The sequence below is a fragment of the Ursus americanus genome, chromosome 14 (assembly GCF_024610735.1).
Source record: "Ursus americanus isolate L20-20 chromosome 14, mUrsAme1.1.p, whole genome shotgun sequence".
NCBI lineage: Eukaryota > Metazoa > Chordata > Mammalia > Carnivora > Ursidae > Ursus > Ursus americanus.
In genome coordinates, this window is record NC_142140.1 from 58,631,978 (window position 1) to 58,658,269 (window position 26,292).

The 26,292-nt window shown below is 61.4% G+C and overlaps 2 protein-coding genes across 3 annotated transcripts; both read left to right on the forward strand.

Moving 5' to 3' along the window:
• The first annotated feature begins 3,584 nt into the window (after positions 1-3,584).
• On the forward strand, positions 3,585-22,635 carry LMNB2 (lamin B2). Its single transcript, XM_087867424.1, has 12 exons — positions 3,585-5,561; positions 12,181-12,317; positions 16,694-16,850; positions 17,107-17,232; positions 19,285-19,455; positions 19,533-19,658; positions 19,925-20,145; positions 20,350-20,641; positions 20,727-20,834; positions 21,379-21,498; positions 21,716-21,829; positions 22,374-22,635. Exons 1-12 carry the CDS (start codon positions 5,274-5,276, stop codon positions 22,413-22,415), a joined length of 1,902 nt encoding a protein of 633 aa, XP_087723550.1. The 5' UTR covers positions 3,585-5,273; the 3' UTR covers positions 22,416-22,635.
• A 2,536-nt stretch (positions 22,636-25,171) lies between these two features.
• Positions 25,172-26,122, forward strand: TIMM13 (translocase of inner mitochondrial membrane 13). Of its 2 annotated transcripts, none has more exons than XM_045800106.2 (3): positions 25,172-25,328; positions 25,459-25,527; positions 25,678-26,122. In XM_045800106.2, exons 1-3 carry the CDS (start codon positions 25,254-25,256, stop codon positions 25,774-25,776), a joined length of 243 nt encoding a protein of 80 aa, XP_045656062.1. In that variant the 5' UTR covers positions 25,172-25,253; the 3' UTR covers positions 25,777-26,122. The 2 variants fall into 2 exon arrangements, with proteins under 2 accessions (XP_045656062.1, XP_045656061.1); XM_045800105.2 differs by having other exon boundaries at positions 25,184-25,373.
• Positions 26,123-26,292: the final 170 nt, after the last annotated feature.

Genomic DNA, 26,292 nt, shown 5'->3' on the forward strand with positions numbered 1-26,292 from the left:
ATCCCCCGTCCAGGCCACTACAGTCCCTCTCCTGGGTGACTTTCCCAGCATCCCCTTCACGTGGGCTGGCCGGTGGCGAGCAGCTGTGTGTGGCCCCTGAGCCCTTAAAATATGGCTAGTGTGACTGGAAAACCACATTTTTGAAAAAGTTGTATTTTTTTAAGTAATCTCTACGCCCAACTTGGGGCTCAAACTCACAACCCTGAGATCAAGAGACGCGTGTTCTCCCAACTGAGCCAGCCAGCCATTCTGAAACCAAATTTTAAGATTTAATTTAAAAAAATTTTTTAAAGATTGTATTTTTTTAAAGATTTCATTTTTAAAGATTTTATTTATTTGACATAGAGAGACAAAGTACAAGCAGGGGGAGCGGCAGGCAGGGGGAGAGGAAGAAGCAGGCTCCCCGCTGAGCAGGGAGCCCGATGCAGCACCCCAGGACCCTGGGATCATGACCTGAGCAGAAGGCAGACGCTTCACCGACTGAGCCCCCCAGGTGCCCCCATTCTTTTTTTTTAAATTGAGACATCAGTGACAGGTAATGTTGTGTTGTGTAACCTCACGGTGTACGACGTGTACTGATTCGACACCTGTGTCTACTGCGACATGATTCCCACCGTAGCCGAGATAACACCTCTGTGGCCACACGGTCACCATTTCTCTTCGCGGGACCACGTTCTGTTTCTCTTGGGAACACCTTGTTTTACACAGCAGTCGCAGGGAGGTTTTGGGTTTTTGGTTTTATTTTTCATTTTTGAAACATGAAGTATACCAAACACAGAACAAGCCTCTATAACTTAGACGTCAGCTTACAGAAAGCGGGCTTACGAAATCAAATGTGACCACCATGGTGAAGCCCCACTGTCTACCTGTCCCCACGTGCCACCCCCTTGCTCACCAGACACAACCACTGTGCTGACCTCTGAGTAATCATGTGTTCGCTTTTCCCGTCACTTCTGTCACATTTGTCGTACCCCTAAATGACGTGTCAGCTGGCTCAGCCAGGTTTGGGATCTCGTAACACGGTAGAACGGTGATGGTCTTCTGCACCTCGCTGTCTTTGCACGATCTTCTGTCGGGGAGGTCGACCCGCGGCTGGGCGTCCCTGGGCGCGTTCATCTTCTCTGTGGTAGGATATTCCACCGTGCAAACGCACGTGGAGGTATGGGTCCATCGTTCGGTGGATATTTGGGTTGTTTTTGTTTCTCGTTTCCCTGTTGCAGCAAGCAGTGAGGATTTCAAAACCCAAACGAGATCCTCTGTTTTGTGGTGAGGACCTGAGACAGTCCTTGGACCACAGCCTGCAAGGACTTGACAGTCTCAGGCCTATGGCCTGCAAGGACTTGAACTTCCATGCACAGTGCAAGCGAGCTTGAAGTGAACTTTTGTGACACCCCAGCCAGAGGACCCAGCTAAGCCATACCCGGATTCCTGAGCCATGGAAACTGAGAGAAGAAGTGGGAGTTGCTCTAAGCCACTGCATTTGGGGCTATTTGTTACACAGCGATAGATAACTAATACATAATGTCTGATTACATATCCGTTTCCCTCTTTAATATGTATCCCTGAAACCACTTAAAAGCATAAAGTTGAACAAAAATAAAATGGTTGCACTAATCTTCAGCAAAGTTTGACTTTAAAGTAAGCGTTTCCTCTCTTCTGCGGAGCTCCCCTCCCGCCTTCTTGTCCTTCTGTCTCAGGAACCCGGTACCACCCTGAAAACAGCCGAGGGCACACACTTCCTGCCGAAATGGGCTAGATCTGTATTTCCCTGTAAAGCCTCCCCAGCCCCTTCCCCAGGGGAGGGCCTCACTTTTTTTTTTTTTAAAGATTTTATTTATTTATTTGACAGAGATAGAGACAGCCAACGAGAGAGGGAACACAAGCAGGGGGAGTGGGAGAGGAAGAAGCAGGCTCATAGCGGAGGAGCCTGATGTGGGGCTCGATCCCATAACGCCGGGATCACGCCCTGAGCCGAAGGCAGACGCTTAACCTCTGTGCCACCCAGGCGCCCCGGGCCTCACGTTTTTGAAGGCCGCCTCCAGCCGCAGCCTCTTTTGCTGGGCAGCGCAATAAAAGCTATTTTTCCTCTTTATCCCAAACTCTGTCTCGGCCTTATTACTTTGGCTCCCGAGCTCGGAGGTCGATTTTGGACATCTCCACCCACTGCAAGTTCTCACTGGGTGCCCCGTCCTCCAGGCCAAGGCCACGGGACGCTTTCTCCCCACACGTTCATGAGATGGATCCCCTCCTCTTTGAGTCCTTGCTTAAATGTCAGCTTCTCCAAGACAAGGGCCAGCCTTTTACAGAGGGACCCACCCTATTTAAAAACGCACCCCCCTGCACCACCCACACCCCCAAGCCCCTTCACCTTTCCTGGCTTCCCACACACATGTCATGAGCTTATTTGTGGTATCTGTGTTCTGTCTCCCAGCTGCTCCCAAGCCAGCTCCCCCAGAGCAGGGATCTTTGCCAGGGTCACCCTGACGCAGCTCCAGTGCCTGGTCAGGGGAGAAGTTCAGGCCATAACCGTCCGTGTCTCTAGTGCATTCCACTCCGGTCACCAGCAGCGGCCTGCCCGCCTCAGTGTCCCCCCTCCCTCCCAGATTCCATTTGGGATTATAGGTTCCAGCCCCCCAGGTCCCCGAATTCGGCTCCTAGATTCCAGGGTTAGCCCACAGGCTCTGGAATCAGGGGTCCAGAATCTCCCCTCCCCTCCGGGCTCGGGAATACGCCGCGCCCCGCGTCCAGGCTCCTGAATCCGGCCCTTCCCCAGGCTCCGGAATCCAGGCCCCACAGATCCAGGCTCCGGAATGCAGGATCCAGTTCTCGAGCCGGGCCCGGAGCCAGTGGCAGCCGTTGGGCTGAGATTTTTGAAAGATCTGGCGCCAAAACCCGCGCGGGGCGAGCGCGGCGGCTCGAGGGGCGTGGAGGGAACGGTAGGGACCCTGCCTGGCGGGCTGGACGGCCCCGGGCGCGGACTCTCCTACCCCCTACCCACACCCCCTGTCCCCAAAGCAGACAGCCATTAACTCTCCTGCGACCCGGGGCCAGCGAGTCCTCGGTTCGAATCCCACCTGCGACCCGTCCCCGCTGGGGGTCCCGTGCCTTAGTTTCCTCTGCCGGCCGTGGGTCCGGAGCGTCCCGTCGCGTGGCAGCCTGCGCAGGGGGCGGTCCAGCTCCGCGGGGCTGGAGGGCCCAGACATCTGGCGGCGGGCCGGGGGCGGCGGGCCTGGCCGCCGCGGTCGCCGCCCCACCCGCCCAGCGCCAAAATTTGAAAATTGCGGTCACCTCCCAAACAGCTTGGGGAGGGGGAGCCCCGGGCCCCACCCACGGGAAGCGCAGGGCTTTCTGGGACTTGGAGTCCGGCCCCCGGGGTCCCGCGTGGGGGGTGCTCCGGGCACCCGAGCCCCGCCCAGCGCTGAGGGGTCGGGGCGGGGAGTAGAGGCCACACTGGTTTCGCAGGCCGGAAGGCTGAAGCCCAGGCCGTGCCGTGCAGCCGGGTGGTGACTGGCATCCTGGCCGGAGAAAGACTGGGAGGCGGAGGGGGGCGAGAGAGGTTCGCGGCGGGTGGGACCCTGCGGGGCCCTGAGAGGGGACCAGGTTGGCCAGGGCTCTGGGCGGAGGTCAGCCGAGCTCTGATGAGGAGGGGGCATTGGCCAGGTGACCCCATGCCGCCCTCCAACCTCAATCACTTTCCTCCCGCTCTGGCCCTGCCGCCTGGAGTACCACGGATTCATACTTGGCTTTAAATGCCTCGCATCCTACCGACTGTCTTTTATGTTTCATGAGGGTACACGCAACAATATCAGGTTTAAAGCACAAGGTAACTTTTGAGAAGACAGCACAGTGACAGTCTAGCTGGGGATTGTTCCTGCCTGGGTTCTAAGGTGGGGCCCTTTGCTTCTGGTCTGAGGGGAATAGGAGTGAGTTGCAGGTGTTCAAGACAGGTGAGTATCCCGCCTCCCGCGAAGGCTGGGAGGGTCATCACGTTCTCCGCGGGCCATCTGCTTGAGTGCCTCAGGGAGGCTGTTCCAGCCCAATTCCCCAAGGTGGGGTGTCTGGGAAGGAGGGGTTCTCCTGGCAAACTCCAGGGTGAGGGGAAGGAAGCGGTTCTCAGCTGGGGGCGATTTTGCCTCCAGGTGACAGGTGGAAATGTCTAGACATTTTGGTTGTTCGGACTGGAGTGGGGCAGTGGTGCTGCTGGCACCAGGTGGAGGGCTGGGGAGCCCCGAGATGCTCTCCACGTCCTGCGTCACCACAGAGAACAACGGGGCCCCTGCTCTACAGCTTGACCTCTTCTGGACATTTCACGTAAGTGGAATCGTATAGGATGTTGCCTTTTGTGTCTGGCGGCTTTCAATGAGGTGTTTTTGTTTTTTTTTTTTTAATTGAGGTATCGTTGACATATAACATTGTAGAAGTTTCAGGTGTACAACCTAATTTGGGCACATTGTTGAAACGTTCCGGATAGGTGTGGTAGCATCCAGTAACGCACACATAGTTAAAATTTGGTTTTTTGCAAGAGACCTGTGAAGGTCTACTCTTTCCGCAACTTCAGACATGCAACACGGTGTTATTAACTAGAGCCACTGGGCAGCGCATTACACCCCCAGGATTTATTTACTTTATAACCGGAAGTTTGTGTCTTTTGACCCCTCCACCTGTTTTGCCTACCTCCCACCCCTCCACTGGCAACCATCACCAACCTGTTCTCTGTATCTGTGAGCTCAGTTTTTCTTTTTTAAGTTAATTTTTTTTAGTAATCTCTACAACCAAGGTGGGGGCTTGAACTCACATGCCGAGATCAGTGCAGGAGTCGCGTGCTCTGCGGACTGAGCCAGCCAAGCACCGCGGTGAGCTCAGTTATTTGTCTTATCTTATCTTTTCTTTTCTTATCTTATCATTATTTTATTTTGATTGTACCTGTAAGTGACATCACTGAGCGTGTTTCTGACGTTCCTTCACCTTTAATTTTAATAGGACTCCAAAGAGGTAGGTAGGTTATACAAGTGGGGAAAGTGGGCATTGGAAAGAAACCCGGTGTCACTGTGGCGAGCTGGGAGTTTCAGGTCCAGAGGCTTGGCTCTGGACGCAGGGAGTTTCAGAAACAGCAAAGGACAGAGAGGGAAGCTGAGCGGGAAGCGAGTGGAGCCTTTCCTGAGCTGGAAACTACAGCTCCCGGCTTGCCCCGCGCAACCGCGACAGACTACAAGTCCCAGGCCGCTCTGCGGCGGCGGGCGCCGGGCGCCATCTTGGTCGGCGGCGCGGATTGAATGAGCCCGCCGTGCCGCGACCGCCGTCCCGAGCAGCGCGGGCCCCGAGCAGCTGTCGCCGCCGCCGCCACCACCGCCGCCGCCATGGCCACGCCGCTGCCCGGCCGCGCGGGCGGGCCCGCCACGCCGCTGTCGCCCACGCGCCTGTCGCGGCTGCAGGAGAAGGAGGAGCTGCGCGAGCTCAATGACCGCCTGGCGCACTACATCGACCGTGTCCGCGCGCTCGAGCTCGAGAACGACCGGCTCCTGCTCAAGATCTCCGAGAGGGAGGAGGTGACCACGCGCGAGGTGGGCGCGCAGCCGGGGCTCCGGCCTCTGAGGGTCCCGGGGGTTCCCCTGCGCGAGAGGGGATACTGGGCAGGCCCCGCCCACCGGGGGGGGGTCCCCGGGGTTTCGGGGGACCCTAGGGGAGCACCCTGGGGTGGGCCTCGGCCTCTGAGCATACCCAGGGGGGGTCGAGGACCTCCCGTGGGTGAGGTTTGGAGGCCGGGCGGGCCCTGCCCACCGAGGGGATCCTCTGGAGGGACTGGGGGGGGGCTCCAGGCGAGGGGTGCACACTGGGGCAGGCTCCGCCCACCGAGGAGTCCTAGGGATTTTTCGGGGAACCTGTGAGAGAGGGGTGCACAGCGGAGCAGGCCCCGCCCACCGAAGGTTCGCCAGGGTTTTTCGGGGGATCTGTGAGCGAGGGGTACACACTGGGACAAGCCCCCCGCCGAGGGGCCCTCAGGGGGCGTCGGGGGACCTGTGAACGAGGGGTGCACACTGGGACAAGCCCCGCCCGCCGAGGGGCCCGCAGGGGGTTTCGTTTATCCACCGACTGAGGAGTGCAGTCTGGGGTAGACCCGTCCCCTGAGGGATCCCCCAAGGGATCTCGGGGCCCCCTGTGCGACTGGTGGAGATAGGGCAGGCCCGAACCCTGAGTGGTCTGAGGAGATCTGGGGATCCCATGGCTGAGAGGGTGTGAGCAGAGTGAGCCCCGCCCCTAAGAGAGAGGTGGGGAGCCTCAGGGATGCCTTAGGATGTCCTGGCGTCCTGGGAGGAAATTTGGTGGGGTTCTCTGGTCTCCGAGGAGACTGGGGGGAGTTCAAACTGTCTGAAGGGGCCTCGAGGAGGGGTGGAGGGTCTCATGGGGGGAGGGTCCTGGGGGGAGTCACGTGCTCTGATCACTGTGGAACTCTGCAAAGGTCCTGTTATGAATTCTGGGGAATGGAGGGACTGGGGAGGTGGTTAGGCTGTAGGCTGCCTCTCCTACCTGCACCTGGGGTGGGTGGGCACCCGAGGGGAGGGGGTCTGTTGCCTCAGGGGTCCCATGGGAAATTTGAGAGGTCCTCAGTTGGGCCCTGGGACACACCGTTGGCTGATGGGCTGGAGCTTGGTAGGGGATGGGGAGACGTCTGGTCTTGGGGATCCAGCGGGAAGTTTTGGGTTCCAGGTGGGTCCCAGGGCTTCCCTGGAGACTGAGGGAGAAGGGGCTGGGTAAGCCCAGTCCCCTGTCGGCATGTGAGGGCCAGGTGTCTGGGGGTCCTGGGTGGGTTCTTTCCTTGTTTGGGGACTGGGGCTCCAGCCCAACTCTCCCCCAGTCCCCACGGGCCCCAGGCTCTTTTCTTGCTTAGCTGGACTTCTGGCTCCTTGAAACCCAAGTGTGGTTCCTCTGAATAAGGGTGGGGGGTGGGGGAGTGCTCACCTTGTGGGTCCCCCTGAGGGCCCAGTGGGAGAGCTAGGCCCTGAAGCCAGAATGGGCTTGAGCCTCGGCTTCCCTCCCCTGACCGTGGGCCACGTGACGGACTAGTTGGGGGAGAGCAGCGGGGGGGGGGGGGGATCGTTTCAGGGAGCCACTTACCCTTTGTGGGACCTTAGGCAAGTCACTTAAACTCTCTGGGTCTCAGTGCCTCTTCCGTAAAATGGAAATAAGAACGCCCCCCTTTTGTGCTAGCTGGCAGGGCCATGCGCGTTAATATGTGTTTTATAGAATAAAGGACAGGCGCCCCGAGGAAGTGTTCCATGGGTTCTGTCGCCCCTGTTTAATCGTTGCCAGGACAGGGAGTGGCTCAGAAAGTGGCTTGGGTGATGATGGGGGGAAGAATTTTCGTTGGTGGGTGGTGCTGTCTAGGTTGCTGGGGGGATTGGATTCAAACTCAGATGCGGACTGCTTTTAGACTGTGTGACCTTGGGCAGGTTTTGTCATTAATACATTGGGGCTGGATTGTCTCCTCCCGAGGTGGCCACCTGCCTGAGCAGTGCGTGAGTCCTCAGGATTCGGACCCAGCTCCTGCCGCTGGGTTGGTCAGTGCGCCACCCACGCTGGTTTCTTGTCTTTCTCCTGGCCTTGCTTGTCCCACCTGCAGGTGGGGTAAATGGCGAACAGACCTTTGAGGATGATGGGCCTGGTGGGCCCAGTGGCAGTGGGGTGCCAGCGGGCTCTGGGTGGGTGCTGTACCAGGAGCGCATGCAGGAGGGCCTGGAAACTCTGTCTGCGGCGAGGAGTAGCATTATTCCCTTCTCAGCGGCTGAGGCCTCCTGGAATCCAGACGAGCTCATGGCAACAAAGGAGGTCTTGCTGTGGGTGATAAACCTGCCCTACTGTGACCTCAGGGGCTGTGCAGGGGCTCTGGGTGTCACCCGGTGGTGAGGGCTGTGCTCCCAGCTTGAGCTGGGGAGTCCCACCAGCTTGCTCTGGAGTTCCAGCTGCAGGCCCCCCCCCCCCCCCGTGATAAATGCCCTGGGGCTGGTGACCTGCGGAGGGAGGGGATGCTGGAGCGGGAAGCTGAGGTGGTCACGTGGGCTTTTCAGAGGGAGTGACCTGGAAATGGCCTTGGCTGCAGTGGGGCCCAGGCCTGACTGGGCTCTGGAGAGGTGGTGGGTGGGCAGAATCCAGGAGGGGGCTGGGGAGGGGGCTGGGAAGGTGGCTGCAGTAGGAGAGATGTGGGCGGAGCCGTGTGCACTTTACCAGTACCTGGAGGCTGCCCCAGGGGACATTAGTGGTCATCACGCTGGTGGTGCTCCTGCCATCAAGTGGGTGGGGGAAGGGGTGCTGCTAACCTCCCCCTCCCCCCAGTGCTCAGGATGGTCCCAACCCCAAATGCCATTAGGACAAGCCACTTAAGGAGCCCTTTGAAGATGCCTTTTAAAAGGTTATAAGCGTACCACACGCTTGTCGTAAAGCCCAGCAGTGGAGGTGGGCACGCGTACAGGTCCCGCTGGGTACTGGTCGGCAGGGCCATGCTGAATAGCCATGTGCTCATGTCACTGGAGGGTTTCTGGAAGGGCTGGGGCCGGCTGCGTTTCTGTTTGAGAGAGGCCTTGGGTGCTGGCCGGGAGGGAGGGGAGCCAGGAGGGAGACACGGTTCTCCAGCGAGCCTCCCCAGTCGGGTGTTAAGTTCCTCCAGCCTTCGGTTTCTTTTCCCTTACCTACCCAGGTGTCCTGTTGCTGCTTGGGGGTGGGGGCAGGTGGGGGGCTCCCTCAGGTGGACCCGGGGAGCAGGGGCGGGGTGCGGCGAGCTGGGGAGGAGGGAGTAGTACTTGGGGCTGTCTGCAGAACTGTGGTTCTCAGCCGGGAAGATTGTATCCCCCAGAGATACAGGAACAGGGAAAGGCCACCTCGGGTTATCTGGACACCCCCCCCCCCTTGCTCCCCCTCCCTGGCCAACAGATGCTAACACATTTGTTGACTCTTGGCTCTCGCAGATGCCATAAAAGACAGAACAAAAGGCCCAAGCCATTGGTCTGCCATGGCTGGGCCCCAGGCTTCTGCGGTGACTGTCACAGGTGCAGGGCAGCGAGGGCCTGCCGGCAGAACACCTGTTAGTGGTCTGAAAGAGGCTGTGTGCTTGTCCTCTACGAGAATTTTCTGAATTGTCCCAGGGCCGTAGAGTGGGGTTGGCAGATGGTTTCTGAAGACGGCCAGAGTCAGCATTTTCAGCTCCGTGGGCTGGAAGTCTTTGTCGTGGCTACTCAACTCAGCAGTTACGGGGAAAGCTGCCACAGACCCTGTGGGCCAGGCCGTGGGCCAGTAAAACTTTATTTATACACATGGTAACCTGAATTCCTGTAGTTTGCCTGTGTCGCAAAATTTCTTTTGCTTTTTTGTCCTCCACAGCCATTTAAAGATGTAAAAATTATTCTGGGCTTGCAGGCGGGACAAACACAGGCGGCGGGATGGAATTTGGTCTGTGGGCCCGAGTTTGCAGACCTGGCTGTAGACAAGCGTCTTATTAAGACAGACGCACATGTGCCCGCGCGTGTGCACACACGGACATGAAACACTGCATGAGCTTAGTCCTTGTAGGTAGTCATCTCTACAACCGTGGGGCTCGAACTTCCACCCTGAGACCAGGAGTTGCACGCGCTCCCGACGGACCCAGCCACGTGCCCCAGAACTTGATACTTTCACCACGACACTTGAGGTGACTGCGAGAGCGTGGCCTGGGCGCCCAGAGCAGAGTCAGGACGAGTGCGTCCAAGGGAGCGCCGACAATCTCAGTCGTGGAGACAAGCAATACAAGGTGTTTTACTTACTCAACCTTCTTTTTCAGGCCAGTTTTAGATTTACAGAAAAATGGCAGAGGTAGTACTGAGTCCCGGCGTCCCCATCGCGGTTCCCGAGAGCGCCTCGTGCCAGTGTTTGTCACGGTGATTTTACCAGTGTTGACGTCGTACCGACGTCATTGACTAACACCCGTACGTTGTCTGGATGTCCTCAGGTTCCCCCCACTGCTCTGCCCCAGGACCGTCTCAGGGCCCCACACAGCATTCAGGTGTCACGGCTCCTTGGGCCCCTCTGGGCCGAGACCGTTTCGGAGGCTTCCCCGGGGTGGATGGCCCGGGGCAGTCGTGAGGAGCCTGGGCAGGAATGTAAGAGGTCCTTCTCCCCTGGTCGGTCTGGTGTTTCCTCATGGTGAGGCTGGTGCAATGGGATGAAGAATATTTTAATGGAAGGTTTAAACAATTAAAATTAGGGGCACATGGCTGGCTCAGTGGGGCACGTGACCCCTGATCTTGGAGTTGTGAGTTTGAGCCCCATGGTGGGGGTAGAGTTTACTTAAGGGAAAAAAAACAATTAAAATTAGCGCAAAAACCCACCTGAATGAAGTATCAAGAACTTAAATACGGCGTCACGATTGCTGGCTTCTCCTGCCCCGTACCCCGACCTGGCTCAGTGCTCAGGTGGCCTTAGTGACTGTTGTGTTGGTCAGTGGTCATCCCGGAACCCCTGCCTCGTGAGGGGAGGCTGTGAGAGAAAGGGCCCCAATTTGGGGGTGGGGGCAGGGGATCTTGTGTGTGCTCACCGTCAGGCTCAGGAGAGTTCTGGAAGGTGAGATGCCGGCAGGCAGAGCCAAGATACACATGTAAACTCAGGTGCCCAGGTACGTTTGGAGACAGGAGTGGTCACTTCTGTGAACTGAGGTGGGTTCCAGAATCCATTTCCCAGAGGTGGAAACATCGGGCGTGGCCGCAGGACACCAGCTCTGTGGGAGGGAGGGCCCTTGCTGTCGGAGGTGGGTGGTGGCGGCCAGGGTTCAGGAGGGAGAAGCTTGCTTTGTCTCTGCTCCCCCTATCGTATGTCCTCCTCTTGGTATTGTCCCCAGCAGACCTGCTCTGCCCTGCACCTGACAGGTCAGGAGAGGCCAGTTTCCTGTTCCATGCCTCAGTTTCCCCATCTGTGAGATAGGGCCAGGAGCCCATATCCCGACTTACCTGTGGGATGAGGTGACTGGGAGCTGCTGGCTTGAGGCCCAGGATGCCCAGTCCAGTGGGGGGTGTAGGGGGAGGGTCTCAGACTGGCTTTGAAAATCCCACCTCTTCTGAAAGTCCCCCGTCCCAGAAGCTCCTCAGGCCCCGGCCAGCGGGATGGTGCTTAGCTGACCACGGAGCACGTCCTTGGGAGCTCCCGCAGCCCCCTCTGCTCCAGGGCCTTTCCTGCAGGAGGGAGGGGTCCCGGCTGCGCCTGCACCCCCGGCACAGACACCCGCCGGCGTCGTAGCCTCGTGGGAGGTGGTGCAGCTTTCCAAGACGGCCGCCCGGGGAGCGGCTCTGCTTGTCCGCGGCCTTATTGAGCGGGAGTTCTCCGCTCCCGCGGCTCTTCCGATGACGCTGTGCAGAGCTGTGCAGCCATCGCCGCTGTCCGATTCCGGAACAGTCCCGTCTTCCAAGAGAAGCCCCGCCCCCATCAGCTGTCATCCCCATCCTCTCCCCCGGCCCCCCGCGAGCCCCCTTCGCGTCCGTGGAGGAGCCTGTTCTGGACGCGTCACACCCATGGACCCACACGCCGCGGGGCCTTCTGTGTCTGGTTCCCTCCCTGAGCGTCGTGGGCTCGGGTCCGTCCCCTGCTGGCGGTCGAGGGACGTGCCCGTGCGCGGTGGGCACACCGTGTGCGTCTGCTGGCCCATCGGTGGATGTTTGGGTGTTTATACTTCCGGCTGCTGTGCGCACGCACGCGGGTTTATGGTACTTCTGCAGGGTGGGTGGGTGCCCAGCAGTGGACTCGCTGGGTTACAGGCTCAGCTGCGCGACTGGCTTCCCCCGCGGCTGGCCCGTTTCCGCTCCCAGCGGCTGTGCGTGGAGGCCCCGATCTCTGTGTTGCCGGTAGTTGTTATTCTTCGTCTTTTTGACTCTTGGGGTCGAGGGGCTGTCAGTTCTGGTCTGGCTCCGGATATCTGTAAACACCTGTGCCTGGCCCTCTGCACGTGGACATGGGGGGAGTTTGGGGGCGAGAAGGCCGCGAGAAGCACGAGCTGTGTGCCCAGCTGGTGGGTGACCAGGGAGGTGGACAGGGGACCTGGGCGGGTCGGGCCGGCTGGGGTCACCCCCGGGTGGGAGGCGTCGGGAGAAGCCGTGTCCAGCCCGGGGGCACCCGCTGTCGGTGGGGAAGGGGTTTCTCCCTGACCTGGGCCTTGCTGCACCCCCTCAGGTGAGCGGCATCAAGACGCTGTACGAGGCCGAGCTGGCCGATGCCCGCAGGGTGCTGGACGAGACGGCGCGGGAGCGGGCGCGGCTGCAGATCGAGCTGGGGAAGCTGAAGGCTGAGCTCGAGGAGGCCAACAAGAGGTAGGCGTGCGGCCCAGGTGGCGTGCGGCCGAGGTGTCGTGCCGCCCAGGTGTCGTGCCGCCCAGGTGTTGGGCTCCCCCCGCCCTCAGCCACACCCAGATGCCCTTGCTATGGGGTCCTGTGGGCCGGCCCCTGGGGTGGGTGCTCTGCGACCTGGCCCTCTAGCTGGCCCTTCCCGTTACCTTTGTTCCCCCAACTAATTCAGCCCAGGGAAGACTTTTTTTAAAAATGTTACTGACTTATTTGAGAAAGAGAGCAAGAGCGTAGCAGGGGGAGCAGCAGAGGGAGAAGCAGGCTCCCTGCTGAGCAGGGAGCTGGGCGCGGGGCTGGAGCCCAGGACCTGAGGTCATGCCCCGAGCTGAAGGTAGATGCTTCACCGACGGAGCCCCCCAGGCGCCCCCAACCCAGGGAGCTTTTCAACCTGAGCAGCCCCCCTGGCACTGAGTCTGCAGGTAGCTATGGGTGCTGGCCCCCCACTCCCAGATAGAGGATGGCGCCGGGCCCCACAGCCCAGCCTCCCCTTTCTCCCCTGAATTTGGGAGCCACTAGTGTGCTGTCCCCGGGTCGTGGGCCCCCAGAGACCTTGACGCGCTGCTCACGTGTGGTACCGTGGCCCACATCCTCCGAGGCTCCTGTCGGGGTGCCCACCTCCGTCCCCGCCTGCCCCCCCGCCCCAGGGAAGTTTAGAGCGCCCCATCCAGGCCGTGACCCAGGCCGAGTGGGGTAGGAGACCTTCAGGCCGGGTCTTTTTTCTTCTTCAAAAGCACATTCTCTTCTCTGGCCTGCTTGTGAGAAAAAGGCCCGTGCAGACAGCGTGGAGAACAGGTGCTGCTGGGGGGGCAGGACCAAAGTACCAAGGACACCGTACGTGACACCAGGCTGTCAGATGTGACCAGGGCCGGACTGTCATCGTCCCCACCTTGGGGGGGGGCGTGGTGGGCAAAATGGGCCAGGGGCCGGGCTTGTCCAGGGCCCCTCAGCTTGGCAGTGGCCAGGACCGAGGCCCGGCTCCCGAGTCCCGCTCACAGCCCCAGCCGCCAACAGAGTCACCTCTGTATTTATGGGATGTTTTTCTTCCTATTCTTTTTTCTTTTCTTTTCTTTTTTTAATAGAGTCTTGGCGGGGGGGGGGGTTAGGCAGTTTTATGTTTATAGGAAAATGAGTGGGAAGTCCAGAGTTTCCAGAATCTCTCCTCTAGTTTCCGCGTTAGAAACACCTCACACAGCACACATTAGCGAGGGCTCCATCATCGTGACAGACAAGCGACACCGATGCATTGTTGTTAACCGAAGCCCAGAGTCGACATTAGGGTTCCCTCTCGGGGGGGGGGGGGACCTTCTGCAACAGACTCGTACAGACTTTTTTTTTTTTTTTAAAGATTTTATTTATTTATTCGACAGAGATAGAGACAGCCAGCGAGAGAGGGAACACAAGCAGGGGGAGTGGGAGAGGAAGAAGCAGGCTCATAGCAGAAGAGCCTGATGTGGGGCTCGATCCCATAACGCCAGGATCACGCCCTGAGCCGAAGGCAGACGCTTAACCGCTGTGCCACCCAGGCGCCCCCGTACAGACTTTGGACAGACTCATGATGAAGATGTACCCGCCGTTACAGCATTCCCGTTTCGCCGCCCTAAAAATCCCGGTCCCCACCTGTCCCTCCCCCACCCCGGCCACCCCACACCCTTTTGCCGCCTCCGCTGTTCCGCCTTTTCCAGAACGTCCTAGACTTGGAACCACATGGTGTGTGCCCTTCTCCGCCCGGCTGCTTTCACTTAGGGATGTGCTGGAACAGAACAGCGCGCACCATGGTCTAGGCGCCTGGTCTGTGGCCAAAAAGCAAAGGCCAGGCCGACTATATCCCATCAGTTTAATAAGTGTTTTAATTAAAAAGTGATTTGTGCTTCTTGGGGAAGATTGAGGGAATCCCAGAGTCAGCACTGCTCGGGACCCCAGCTGCTCTCCCTACGATCAGTGCAGATTCCAGAAGCCTCCGGATGCCTGGGCTCCTGTGTGCGGCTCCTTGTCTGGGCCCAGAAGTCTTGTTTTTATCTGCTTAGCAGTCACAGATGCTCACTGGTGGGAAAGCGGAAGGTGAAAGCTTCAAGAGCAAAGTCAAAGTCTGCAGCAGCCTTCCCCCAGACAGAACCGCCGTGGCCGGTCTGAGCGCCTGCACGCGCTTCCGTAAACTCACGGCAGACGCCGGAGACAACGGGGGTTTAGAGGCCGCGAGCCTCTTGCGAGCCTCCCCAAGTCATCAGATGTCCTCTGTGCCAAGAGTCTGCCCTGGCTGCTGGGATGTTCCCGTGCCCGGGACTGGTTCACCCGTGGTGCCGTGGCTGTGGGAGGCTGGTCCCATTGTTCCGTGACGGCTTCTGTGGGTGACAGCTGTGCCCATTGTCAGAAGAGCCACTTTCCTTGGGCTGATCCTGGGTGCGGCGGGGGGCAGACAGGACACGGGGAATGGCCAGTCCAGTGATGCTGGCGGGAGGGACTCTACATGTCTGGCCCGTAACTTTCACTGGGCACCCCTCCCGCCCTCTGGCCGTCATTCTGTGGGTGCTGCGCCCAGCTGCCTCACTTCTGTTCTCGGTGCAGGAGCCCTTCCCGAGCAGGGAGCCGGCACTGCTTAGGCGGAGTGGTGGTCTTTCCCTGACCAGTTCATCACCACATCCCTGTGATGATAGGAATGTGGGTAGCCACGTGGAGGACCCAACAAATAGGCCAGGTTCTCCCACTTAATCCTCCAGAACTTACTGTTACACAGATGAGGAAGTGCGCTGGCTCCTGGAGGCTCGCGAGACGTGGCCAGTGAGACATAAGCGGGTGGGAGCCGCCAGTGTCCCCGCTTTCTGGGCCAGCCTGTGTAGTTCTGCGGAATCAATATTGGATGAAATTGTTTAGAAATTTTCCATGTTGAGGCGCCTGGCTGACTCAGTTGGAAGAGCATGTGACGCTTGATCTTGGGGTCGTGAGTTCAAGCCCCATGTTGGGTGTAGAGATTATTTAAATGAGCATTTAAAAAAAAAGAAGAAAAAAATTTCCACGTCACCTGATGCCTCTATTCCTCTCGCCCTGGCTTTGTTGCTGATCTCAAACTTCCCAGGCACACCTCACCCCAGGGCCTTTGCACTTCTGCTTCCTCTGCCTGAATGCTCTTCTCCCAGAAATAATGGATCTGGCTCATTCTTAAGCTCCCCTCATTCAGGTCTGTGTCAAGGGTGACCCCGGGCAGGGCTTGGGTGCCCTAAAAGTGCAGTTCCCACGTGGCTCTTGCTCCCTCACCTCCCGTCCTGCTTCCTCTGCCCTTCTGCTGCACGTTTGCATCTGACCAGCAGCACGCTTCACTGTCATCTCCACCCACGGGGACGTTCTGTGTCGGGGGAGCAGGGCTGTTCCCAGGTTTATCTCTGGCCCGAGGATGGCATTCTCCACAAAGCGGGCTCTTAGTAATAGGTGTCAAACGAATGATTCGTTTCCCCAAAGCCCTGCGAAACCTGCTCTAGGGGCTCAGGGTTTGGAGCCCCGCTGCGAGCGGGAGAGCCAGGACCGTGTGGCTGGAAGCTCAGGGATGAGGACTGCAGGGACCCTGAGACCCCCGTGCAGGGTGGCGGTGAAATGCTCGGTGGAGCTCCGGGTTCCCAGGGCTGCCGTTGAGGGCACAGGCGGCTTGGCGGCCAAAGTCCCTGTCTCTACGGCAGCCCCGCTCCTGCGAGCTGATGCTCCGTCCCCGGTGGTTCCCTGGGTGGGGGGCCGGCACCAGGGATGCAGCTTGGGGCCCCCGCAGCGCCCCCACGTGAGCAGCGCTGGGGGGAGACCCTGGGGGTCCGCACTCGCCGGGAGCCAGCTCCGGGTGGGGAGGTGGCGTGCACTCCACTCCAAGAAGGTGGGAATTCCTTTGAGAGATGTTCAAGAGGCTCGGGCCCGTGCTTGTGGTGGCTGCGCGTTCGTCTGTTCGCCGTCTTTGATGTTGGGGAAGATCGTCTTCTAGAACGTCAGACGACCTGCTTATAGCAGCTCGAGTTTACAGACGAGATCGACTTTTCAAAGCCAGGATTTTGATATGCAACTTTAATAAATGATACGTTAATTTTTTAAAACATTCTCCCCTAGATGATCCTTCCCTTGCCCCCAAATCCCCAAAATGACACTAAAGCTCTCTTCTTGAGGTGTTTGAGGCTTGTCTCTATTAGCTGGTGGAGCCCTGCTGTGCAGGGCAGCTTTGAAGAAGGGATACCTTTTGTGCCGAGAGCCCGGGCTCCATGACCCCGGGGCAGATACCTGTGGCTCGGGGCCAGAGTGAGCTGCCTGAGGGGCCCCCTGACCCCACGACGGCCCACCCCTCCTGCTCCTGGCTAACACCCGCTCTTGACTTGCAGCTCCAAGAAGAGGGAGGGCGAGCTCACGGTGGCCCAGGGCCGCGTGAAGGATCTGGAGTCCCTGTTCCACCGGAGTGAGGCAGAGCTGGCTGCCGCCCTCAGCGACAAGCGTGGCCTGGAGAGCGACGTGGCCGAGCTGCGGGCCCAGCTGGCGAAGGCAGGTGTCGGGCGGCCCCAGTCTGACCAGGAAGCTGGCGCCGGGCGTGGGTGCTGTGGGTCTGGGCGGCAGGCGGACGTCCTGTCCGGTGGGAGCAGCCTGTGGCTGGGATGCCAGTGGCCGGCCGGTTTCCAAGCCCTCAAGCCCTCGACACCCCCTGTTGGAGCGTGTGTGTTTAAGGGAATCCCTGGGCCCCGAGAGGCCACGTGTGCAGCAGACAGCGTGTCAGCTTGGCTTGCTGTGCTGTGTCTGCCAGGCGGAGGATGGTCACGCGGTGGCCAAAAAGCAGCTGGAGAAGGAGACGCTGATGCGCGTGGACCTGGAGAACCGCTGCCAGAGCCTGCAGGAGGAGCTCGACTTCCGGAAAAACGTCTTCGAGGAGGTGAGTCTCGGGGGCCGGCCTGGAGGGTTAGTGTCCTCCCACTTTCTGGAGGGCAGAGCCGCGATCCAGGTAGGGGCTCTGGGGGCTCTAGGTGTCCCCCGGGCTCGTGGCCGCATCTGTCCACCTGTGCTTCCGTCCTCACATGCCCCCCCCCCCCCCCCCCCCCCCCGTCTCTGCGAGGATGCTTGTCACTGGTTCCGGGCCCACCCAGATGACCCAGAGAGTGTGATCTGGAGACTTACTAATCCATCTGCAAAGCCCCCTTTTCCAAATAAGGTCACATTCCCGCTTCTGGAGGTTAGGACGTGGACACATCTTTTGGGGTGCCATCATTGAAGCCACGGCAGACCCTCCCTGGGAAAGGGAGGGGGACGGCCCATCTGCTTCCCTTGCTTCCTGGGTACCCCCTTCCGACCCCCAAGCTCCGAATCCCTGGGCCTGGGCTCTGGGGTATGGCAGGCCCACCTGCGGGAGTGAAGGACGTTCCTGGCGGTTAGAGCTGGGGTTTCTGTGTCTTCTGGGAGGGGATGTGGCCTGGGAGCCCCTCACAGCTCATCATCACAGAGCCCATTGTTCTGTCACAGCCCAGAATGGAACCCTGGGGCCTGCTGGCTCAGGCCGTCAGTGCCCCGGGGGAGCTGCTGGCAGGAGGGATGCCTGTACAACTGAGAAGTGGTCTCCAGCTCCAGCCAGGCCCAGCGAGGGCCAGGGCCAGGGCCGCCAGGGCAGCTGGGGAGGAGCCCCTGAGGGAAGCCCTGAAGGCATCCGCCAGAGACCTGGAGTCTTTGAGGGGGTCTGTATGGGACCCTGAGCTTGTGAGGAAGGATCCCAGGAGGAGAGCCATGCGGGGACCTGTGAGGGGAGCCCGAAGGACACCCTGGAAGGGCTCCTGGCGGGGCTCCCTGAGGCTGGTGGCCAGGAGCTCCTGGCGGGGAGCCATGCAGGGAGCCTTGCGAGCTGCCCTGGGGGGCGCTGTGAAGGTGGGTGTGCTGGTCCTGGGGTCCCCGAGCTTCACGGGTTCCTTGTAAACAGGATTGGCTTCCTTTAGAAACATTCCTGTTGTTCTTACAAGCTGATGGTACAGTGTGATAAGTGCTCTGGGTGCTCCAGTGTGTCTTGGAGGAAGGGGAACGGCCCTTGCATTGGAGTCCGAGGCTGGTGCACAGCGCCCTCTGCCGGCGCCGTGTGGGGGCAGCTGTGCTCCGGGGCCCAGACCTTCCACCGCCGGGTCTCTGTGTCTCAGACCCCAGGTACCTGAGACGGGCTCAGCAGGGTTTTCTTTTGTTTTTTTTAAAGATTTTTATTCATTTATTTATTTGAGAGAGAGAAAAAGAGTGCATGAGTGTGCGAGCAGGGGGAGTTGCAGAGGGAGAGGGAAAGAATCTCAAGCTGACTCCCCACTGAGCGCACAGCTGGACTTGGGGCTCGATCCCACGACCCTGAGATCATGACATGAACTGAAACCAAGAGTTGGGTGCACAACCGAATGACCCACCCAGGTGCCCCTCGTCAGGAATTCTTTTAACAGCAGCTTCATTGAAATATTCCTGTACCATCAAACTTTAAAGTATACAGTTTGGTTTTAGTACATTCACAGAGGTGTGCAACCTTCACCTCTGTTTTAACTCTAAAACATTCTGTCGGCCTGAAAAGGAAACCCCGGCCCAGCAGCCATCATCCCCTCCCCAACCCCCAGCCCCCGCGAGCCCCCCTTCCCGTCCGTGGACGAGCCTGTTCTGGACGTGTCACACACGTGGACTCACACGCCGTGGGGCTTTCTGTGTCTGGTTCCCTCCCTGAGCGTCAGGGGCTCGGGGTCGTCCCCGGGGCGGCCACGTAGCCTTCCTGTCAGCTTGTCAGCCAGGGGACATCTGGGCCGTGTCCGCCCAGGTGACTGGGACTCCTGGCGCTGTGATCCCCCAGCAGTTCGGTGTTTTGAGCCCACACATGGACTTGGAGCTCGGGCTGAGGACACGGGTGACCAGGAGGCCTGGCTGGGGCGGATGTCCGGGCAGGGCGCCGGGCCGCGGCTGATCACCCGCTCTGGCCCAGGAGGTGCGGGAGACACGGCGGCGGCACGAGCGTCGCCTGGTGGAGGTGGACAGCAGCCGGCAGCAGGAGTACGACTTCAAGATGGCCCAGGCGCTGGAGGAGCTGCGCAGCCAGCATGACGAGCAAGTGCGGCTGTACAAGCTGGAGCTGGAGCAGACCTACCAGGCCAAGGTGCCAACCGGCGGGGGCGGGGGGAGGGCTCCCCGCCCGCCCGCCGGCCCCTCACATGCCAGCCCGTGTCCCTGCAGCTGGACAGCGCCAAGCTGAGCTCCGACCAGAACGATAAGGCCGCCAGCGCCGCCCGGGAGGAGCTGAAGGAAGCCCGCATGCGCCTCGAGTCCCTCAGCTACCAGCTCTCTGGCCTCCAGAAGCAGGTGACTCCTGAGGGCCTGGCCTCTCGGTGTGGTCAGTGCGGGTGACGTGGCATCCCGGGGGCCGTTGGGTCACCGACCACCAGAGCCCTCGCGCTCTGGGGCCTGGGCTCTGCCCGCGGCCCACCCCGGCGGGGCCTCTTGGCCGCCGTCGGTGCCCGCCCGCACACGCAGGAGGCGGGGAAGAGGCCCGCGGCCGGTGGGCTTCTCTGCGTGAGCCGCAGAGGCCACCCTGACCTGGCCGCCCGGACTCCCCCGCCGCCCGCCAGGCCAGTGCGGCAGAGGACCGGATTCGCGAGCTGGAGGAGACCATGGCTGGGGAGCGGGACAAGTTCCGCAAGATGCTGGACGCCAAGGAGCAGGAGATGACCGAGATGCGGGACGTGATGCAGCAGCAGCTGGCCGAGTACCAGGAGCTGCTCGACGTCAAGCTGGCCCTGGACATGGAGATTAGCGCCTACCGCAAGCTCTTGGAGGGCGAGGAGGAGAGGTGGGGGTGGTCTCGGGAGAGGAGGGCAAGGGGGCGGGGCGGGGGAGGAGCTCTGGGGCTGGGATGGGGAACGGCCGGGGAGAGGAGCAGGGGGTGGGGCCATAGGGGGTGGGGCCGGGGAAGGGGAGGGGTGGGGGCCGGGTGGGGCCGGGCGAGGCGGAGGGGAGGTGAGCGAGCCGTCCGGACCTCTGTCCCGCCCCGCAGGCTGAAGTTGACCCCCAGCCCGTCCTCGCGGATCACTGTGTCGCGGGCCACGTCGAGCAGCAGCAGCAGCAGCGTGTCTACGGCCGGGCGCTCGGGCCGCAGCAAGCGCAAGCGGCTGGAGGCGGAGGAGTCGCCGGGCCCGGGCTCCAGCGGCATCGGCTCTGGCGGCAGCAGCAGCAGCAGCAGCACGAGCTTCCACCTGGCGCAGCAGGCGTCGGCCTCGGGCGGCGTCAGCATCGAGGAGATCGACCTGGAGGGCAGGTTTGTGCAGCTGAAGAACAGCTCGGACAAGGTGAGGGGCCCCCACGCCGGGCGGGGCAGGAGCCGGGGAGGGTCCTCCCGGAGCTGGGCGTCAGGCGCCGTGTCCCCTGCGCCAGGACCAGTCTCTGGGGAACTGGAGGATCAAGAGGCAGGTGTTGGAAGGGGAGGAGATCGCCTACAAGTTCACGCCCAAGTACGTGCTGCGTGCCGGCCAGACCGTCACGGTAGGTGGTCGCCCACCGGGGCCTGGGCCGAGAGTGGCCACTGGTGGGAGGGGGAGGTGGCAGTAGCAACAGGAGACCGATGTGAGTGGTGGCTGCGAGGAGCGGAGTCCTTGAGAAGCAGGCAGTGACTTGGGGGGTCGGGGACAGTGGTCCAGTGACTTGGCTCTGAGAACAGCTGCGTTCTGTCACGGGTCACCTGTATGCCAGCGCTGTGCCCTTGGACCCTCCCTGGAGCCCTTTGGAGCCCCGTGGTGACCTGTCCACATCCCGTGGTGCAGGAGGGTCCGGGCCGTCTGGGCTGGCGGCCACTGGCAGACAGAAGAGTTCCAGGCATGGCCCCCTGGAGGCCGATGGGCTGCTGGTCTCCGTTCAGCCTGCGTTTGCTGACATGAGAGCTCTTGGCCACTGGACCTCAGTGTCTTCTGTACCCTGGCAACTGTCCTCCGTCAGCGGGACCCAGGGGGCAGGGGCCAGGAACTGGCTGCTGGCACGTGGTCCTGGGCCCGGAGCCAGCATTGATGGGGAGGTCCTCCCGTGTCCCCAGGTGTGGGCAGCTGGTGCAGGAGTGGCCCACAGCCCCCCCTCGACACTTGTGTGGAAAAGCCAGAACAGCTGGGGCACGGGCGAGAGCTTCCGGACCATCCTGCTCAATGCTGACGGGGAGGTGGGTGCTTGTGCCTCGCTGGGGGCCCCCTGCCATCCTGGCCCTGGGGTCTCCCCCCGACCACACTACAGGCCCAGGGGGCACGTGACCCTGGGTTCGGGATGTGGCTCTTGCTGGGCAGAGGCTGGGCAGGAGCACCCTGGCCCGGCCGCCGCCGTGATGGGCTGGGCCCCCACGACCCGAGGGGCCAAGCGTCCATGGCCCTTGTCCCGTGCAGGAGGTGGCCACGAGAACCGTGAAGCGGTCGTCGGTGGTGCGGGAGGCGGAGAACGGGGAGGAGGCAGAAGAGGAGCCGGCGGAATTCGGCGAGGAGGATCTTTTCCATCAACAGGTAGCGGCCCAAGGCAGCCCACGGGGACACACACCCGGACATGCACCCCACCGTCCGGATGCACCCGTGCACGCTGGCCGGATCCCCAGGGCCGTGCTGCCTGCCGTGAGCACATCTGGCCGTGGCCGGTGCTCAGTACCGCCTAGCCCCTCCCCCCAAGGCTGCACATCCCCCCAGAGATGGCCTGTGGGGGGGAATACCCTTGCCTCCTGGCTCTCGCCCCTGTGTGGACGTCAGGGTTCTGGCACGGGGGCCCCAGGAGTGGGGTGTTGAGCTCTGAGCACCTCCAGGCGGCTCCGGTGTAGCCTCGAGGGTCCTCAGTGAACAGGCTCTGCCGCCTCCATTCCTCCCGCCTGGGATCCTGGGGCTTTAGTAATGGTTTTGGGGGGGAGGGCTCCTGAGGCCCGGGGGCCATGCCGCAGCCCCGAGCTGGTTCTGGGGGGCACGCAGGCCCTGGTCCGGTCCCTCCCTGGCAGGGGTCGGGGGACCTGCCTGGCCGGGTGGGCATGTACGGGCCTCTTAGGTTGCCGGCCTTTCTTTCCAGGGGGACCCGAGGACCACCTCGAGAGGCTGCCGCGTGATGTGAACGGAACGTGCCTCATCACCTGTCTTTACCCAGAGCCACTGAAAACTATTTTTATATCATTGGCTGTCTTTAGTCCTTGATACATTTCTAGAGAATTTTTAAGCATACTGCCAGAACGTGGGGGTGGTCCCTGAGATCTTTTCCCTGTTGGTGGGCTTCCTCGGACCCTTCCTTCATTGCCACTGGCCAGACTTTTTTTTTTTTTTTTTTTTTTTTTTGGTGCCCTATTTCACCATTTGGTTGAATTCAAGGTCGAGGAACCTAATGGCTGACCGGGGCTGGGCGTGGAGGCTGGAAGGCCGGGCCGGGCTCTGCCTCCACCACAGACTGGGGCCGGGGCTCGCCTCCGGGAGCTGCCCTGCGGGCCTTGAGTGGACGGAGAGCAGGACTGCCTAGGAGCTCAGTCGTTTCATGAAGCTCCCTAAAAACCAAATCCAGAATCCAGGTTCCGACCTGGGGGTGGGGGGTGGGCACATCCCTGCGGAATTTTGGTGGCCCAGGCGCAGGTGTTGGGGGCCAGGGTGCAGCTTTTGGCTGCCCGGCCTGGGCTCCGAGGTTCTGGTGTAAGTCCTTTCTGTGGTGATGGTGTGTGGCCGCAGGCCACGTTTCCATGCACATATTGGGGTGCTCTGCAGTGGGCCCCCTTTTCCCTTCCTGGCTGTCTGGCCCTTGAGGTTCTGGAGCTTTCTATAGTCGAGTTCCTAAGCTTGCAGGACCGATGGGGCAGGAGAGAGATGGAAACCCAGGGAGCAAGGACAGTTCTGTTTGGAGACTTGTCACCAGGTAAACGGCCAGAGGACGGGTGGAAGGGGAAGTGGGCTACCTTGGAAGCAAGTGCCCGGGTTTCAGAGCCGGTCCCCGGGGAACAGCTACTTCCTGCCCTCCCTCCGTGAGGAGAGTGACTTCAGGGTGAGCCACTGGACCGCCCACACCCCGTTTGCCCACTCTGTGCCTTGTGCATGGGGCTGAGTCCCAACCCCACCGTCTCCTGTATGTTCTTGTGCGTGCCACTGTCCTAGCTCTTTCTCAGACGCCGGTGCTGGCTGATTCCACAGGGCGGCTCCACGTGCCCCCGTCCAGCGCCTGGCCGCCCGGCCACTGCATTGCTTACCCTTTATACCCCCTCCCACACAGATACACAGAAGTTATTTTTTTAATGGATATTTATTTTTTTACATTGGTCAGTACTCAGATTGCCGGATCCCACTTCGGGCCTCATGCCAGCCTCATTGGGACAGCCCCCCAAAGAGCTGGAGTTGAGGGGGGCTATCTCGGTGACCTCTGAGGCCCCAGACGGCAAATTCCTTCAGAAAGCGCAGCTCAAGTCTTAAAGACGTCATACTGAGCCATGAGGCACGGCGCCCCCAGAAGGCAGCCCGTTTACAAAGCAGCCCGAGTGCCGACCCTTCACAGCTTGCCCTAGGCCGGTAGCAGCGCGCCTGCCTCCCACCCTGGGCGGTCCACCGTCTCACTTTCCTTGGAAACTGCTTGTGGCCGGAGGGTCGGAGGCTTCTGCTGCATCGAGAATCTGCCCGCAGCCCCTTGCTTTAGGTCTAGTTATTTCCATGGCCACCCGAGTCCCCCGGCCATGAACTCGGTTCTCCTCGTGGACGGAAAGGTCTCACCGCTATTCCCCGCGTTTCTGGTGGGCCCTGGGGAGCTCGCCCCGCCTGGCGATGCGCCAGCCCTGCCCTGCGCACGACCTTTCCCAGGAGGGCCGCCGGCTGTGCATCCCCCGCGCCCACATCTCGGGAACCAGGCGCACAGCGCGGGCCTCGAGTGCAGAGGCTGAGGCATCGGGAGGGTGGGCTGGGGTCCTCCGGACAGTGTGCCCTGGCCTCGACCACATCCTGCTGTGTGCCCTGGGAGTCTGGGTGGACGGGGCTCATGGCCACCCTTGTGCCCGGCAGGGCCCCCAGATGCATGGGTGGGGCTTGCTCCTGGCGGCTGGTGGCTGTGCTCTCCAAGCCGGTGGCCCTGGCCTGGGGGAGGACGGGGCGCTGGTGCCGCAGGTGGGTGAGGGGTGTTGGTAAGGAAGTGTTGGGAGATCCGGAGTGGAACGCCATGTTACAGCGTCAACGTCGGCCTGGGAAACAGTTCGTAGTTGTCACACATTTTTAGCTTTAAGCCGCTTTAAAGGACGCGGAGACGGTTCCCCTGCCCTGGCCAATGGTGGCCCGGCGGCCCTCGGGGTGCGGTCTGGCCCCCGCGACCCCGGGGCGCGCCCCCGCCGGAGCACCAGCACACCCTGCCGCGGGGCCGCCGAGCGCCGGGCCGGGCTGCAGGGCAGGGAGCTGGGGGCGGCGTCCACGAACTTGCATGCCAAACGTGTGGTCTCTTTTTCTCCAATGATTTGTAATATGCATTTTATGACTGGAAACTTTTTGTACAACACTCCAATAAACATTTTGGTTTTAAAGTGCTGCCCCCGAGTCCACTATGACACAGCTGCCCCCGCCCAGCAAGAGGAGAGCCGGGGACCCCCGCTGGTTTGCCCGAGCCTCCCGTGTGCGCACGAGCATTCGGTCACGTGACGCGCCTCCGGTCCCGCACGCATGCGCGGGGCGACGCGCAAGGCGAGTTGGGGACGACCTCTCGGCGGCCCCGGTACCTCCCACCCGTCGGCGCCCTGTCGGAGCCACTCGCGGCCGGCGCGGAAGCCGGTCTCTGCCCGCGCTTGCGCGCAAGGGGGTGCACGGCCTTGTGGGAGCTGTAGTCCGACCCGGCTCCGTTCCCAGCACGCCCGGACTCCATTTCCCGTGGTGCCCTGGGCGGCCGACTTCCGGCGTGGGTACGGGTCGGCGCACGCGGTCTCGGTTCGGTTGACTTTGCGGAGCCATGGAGGGTGGCTTCGGCTCGGATTTCGGGAGCTCCGGCGGCGGCAAGCTGGACCCGGGGCTCATCATGGAGCAGGTGAAGGTGCAGATCGCCGTGGCTAACGCGCAGGAGCTGCTGCAGGTCCGGGGGTGGGCCGGGGCGGGCGCTGAGGGCGGTGGGGTCCACTGGGGGCGGGTGTCGCGGCTGAGCTCGCGTGTCCCCACAGAGGATGACGGACAAGTGCTTCCGGAAGTGCATCGGGAAGCCGGGGGGCTCCCTGGACAACTCGGAACAGGTGAGACTGCCGGGGCCGCGGGGAGGCACCTGCGCGTGCGCGGACCAGCGGGGCGTCGCGGTGGGACCCCTGCGCGTGCGCAGCCGGTCGTCCCGGGGTGGGCGCGCCGGCCGGGGCCGGAGCTGAGCCTCGCGTTTTCCCCGCCTGCAGAAGTGCATCGCCATGTGCATGGACCGCTACATGGATGCCTGGAACACCGTGTCCCGCGCCTACAACTCACGGCTGCAGCGGGAACGAGCCAACATGTGACCCCGCCGCGCCCGGCCCCCACCCCCCATTCTATTTCCATAAATGCCCTCTGCGAAGCGGGGGCCCGCTAGTGCATCCTGCCTGCCCGTGCTTCTGAGGAGGAGACCGGCGCCGCGACGCAGGCCGTTGCTCCCCTCCCGCCTGCCAGCGAGCGCAGCGTGGGTCTCGGGGGCCCTGGGACCTCGCCCAGTGCCGGCAGCCCGGCGGCACGTCCCCTGGTGTGCACCAGCTCACCTCGTGCCTTGGGCGGAGAATCCGCATTTGGACCTGGGGTGCGGTCAGGCCCCCCCTGAGCTGTGACCTCCTGACGGTGGGCGCCCAATAAATGAGGGAAGGGCGGAGAGAACCCGGTCGCTCTTCCCTGCAGGGCGTCTCAGTGGGAGGTGGTAGCGCGTGTTCCCGGTGCCCCGCCCGGACTGAGCCGCCCCCACCGCCTGTGTGGCTCGGCTTCCGCGATGACCGCGAACAGGTTGCTTGCACAAAGGGGACCTTGGAAGAGGAGGCTGGCCAGCCCCC

Bases quoted from the DNA above. Each gene is read 5' to 3' on its own strand.
- LMNB2 (XM_087867424.1), top strand. From the start codon at position 5,274: ATGAGCCCGCCGTGCCGCGACCGCCGTCCCGAGCAGCGCGGGCCCCGA. The intron at 12,318-16,693 runs GTAGGCGTGCGG...CTTGACTTGCAG, and splicing joins CTCGAGGAGGCCAACAAGAG to CTCCAAGAAGAGGGAGGGCG. The intron at 20,642-20,726 runs GTGAGGGGCCCC...CCCCTGCGCCAG, and splicing joins TGAAGAACAGCTCGGACAAG to GACCAGTCTCTGGGGAACTG.
- TIMM13 (XM_045800105.2), top strand. From the start codon at position 25,254: ATGGAGGGTGGCTTCGGCTCGGATTTCGGGAGCTCCGGCGGCGGCAAG. The intron at 25,374-25,458 runs GTCCGGGGGTGG...GTGTCCCCACAG, and splicing joins ACGCGCAGGAGCTGCTGCAG to AGGATGACGGACAAGTGCTT. The intron at 25,528-25,677 runs GTGAGACTGCCG...CCCCGCCTGCAG, and splicing joins CCCTGGACAACTCGGAACAG to AAGTGCATCGCCATGTGCAT.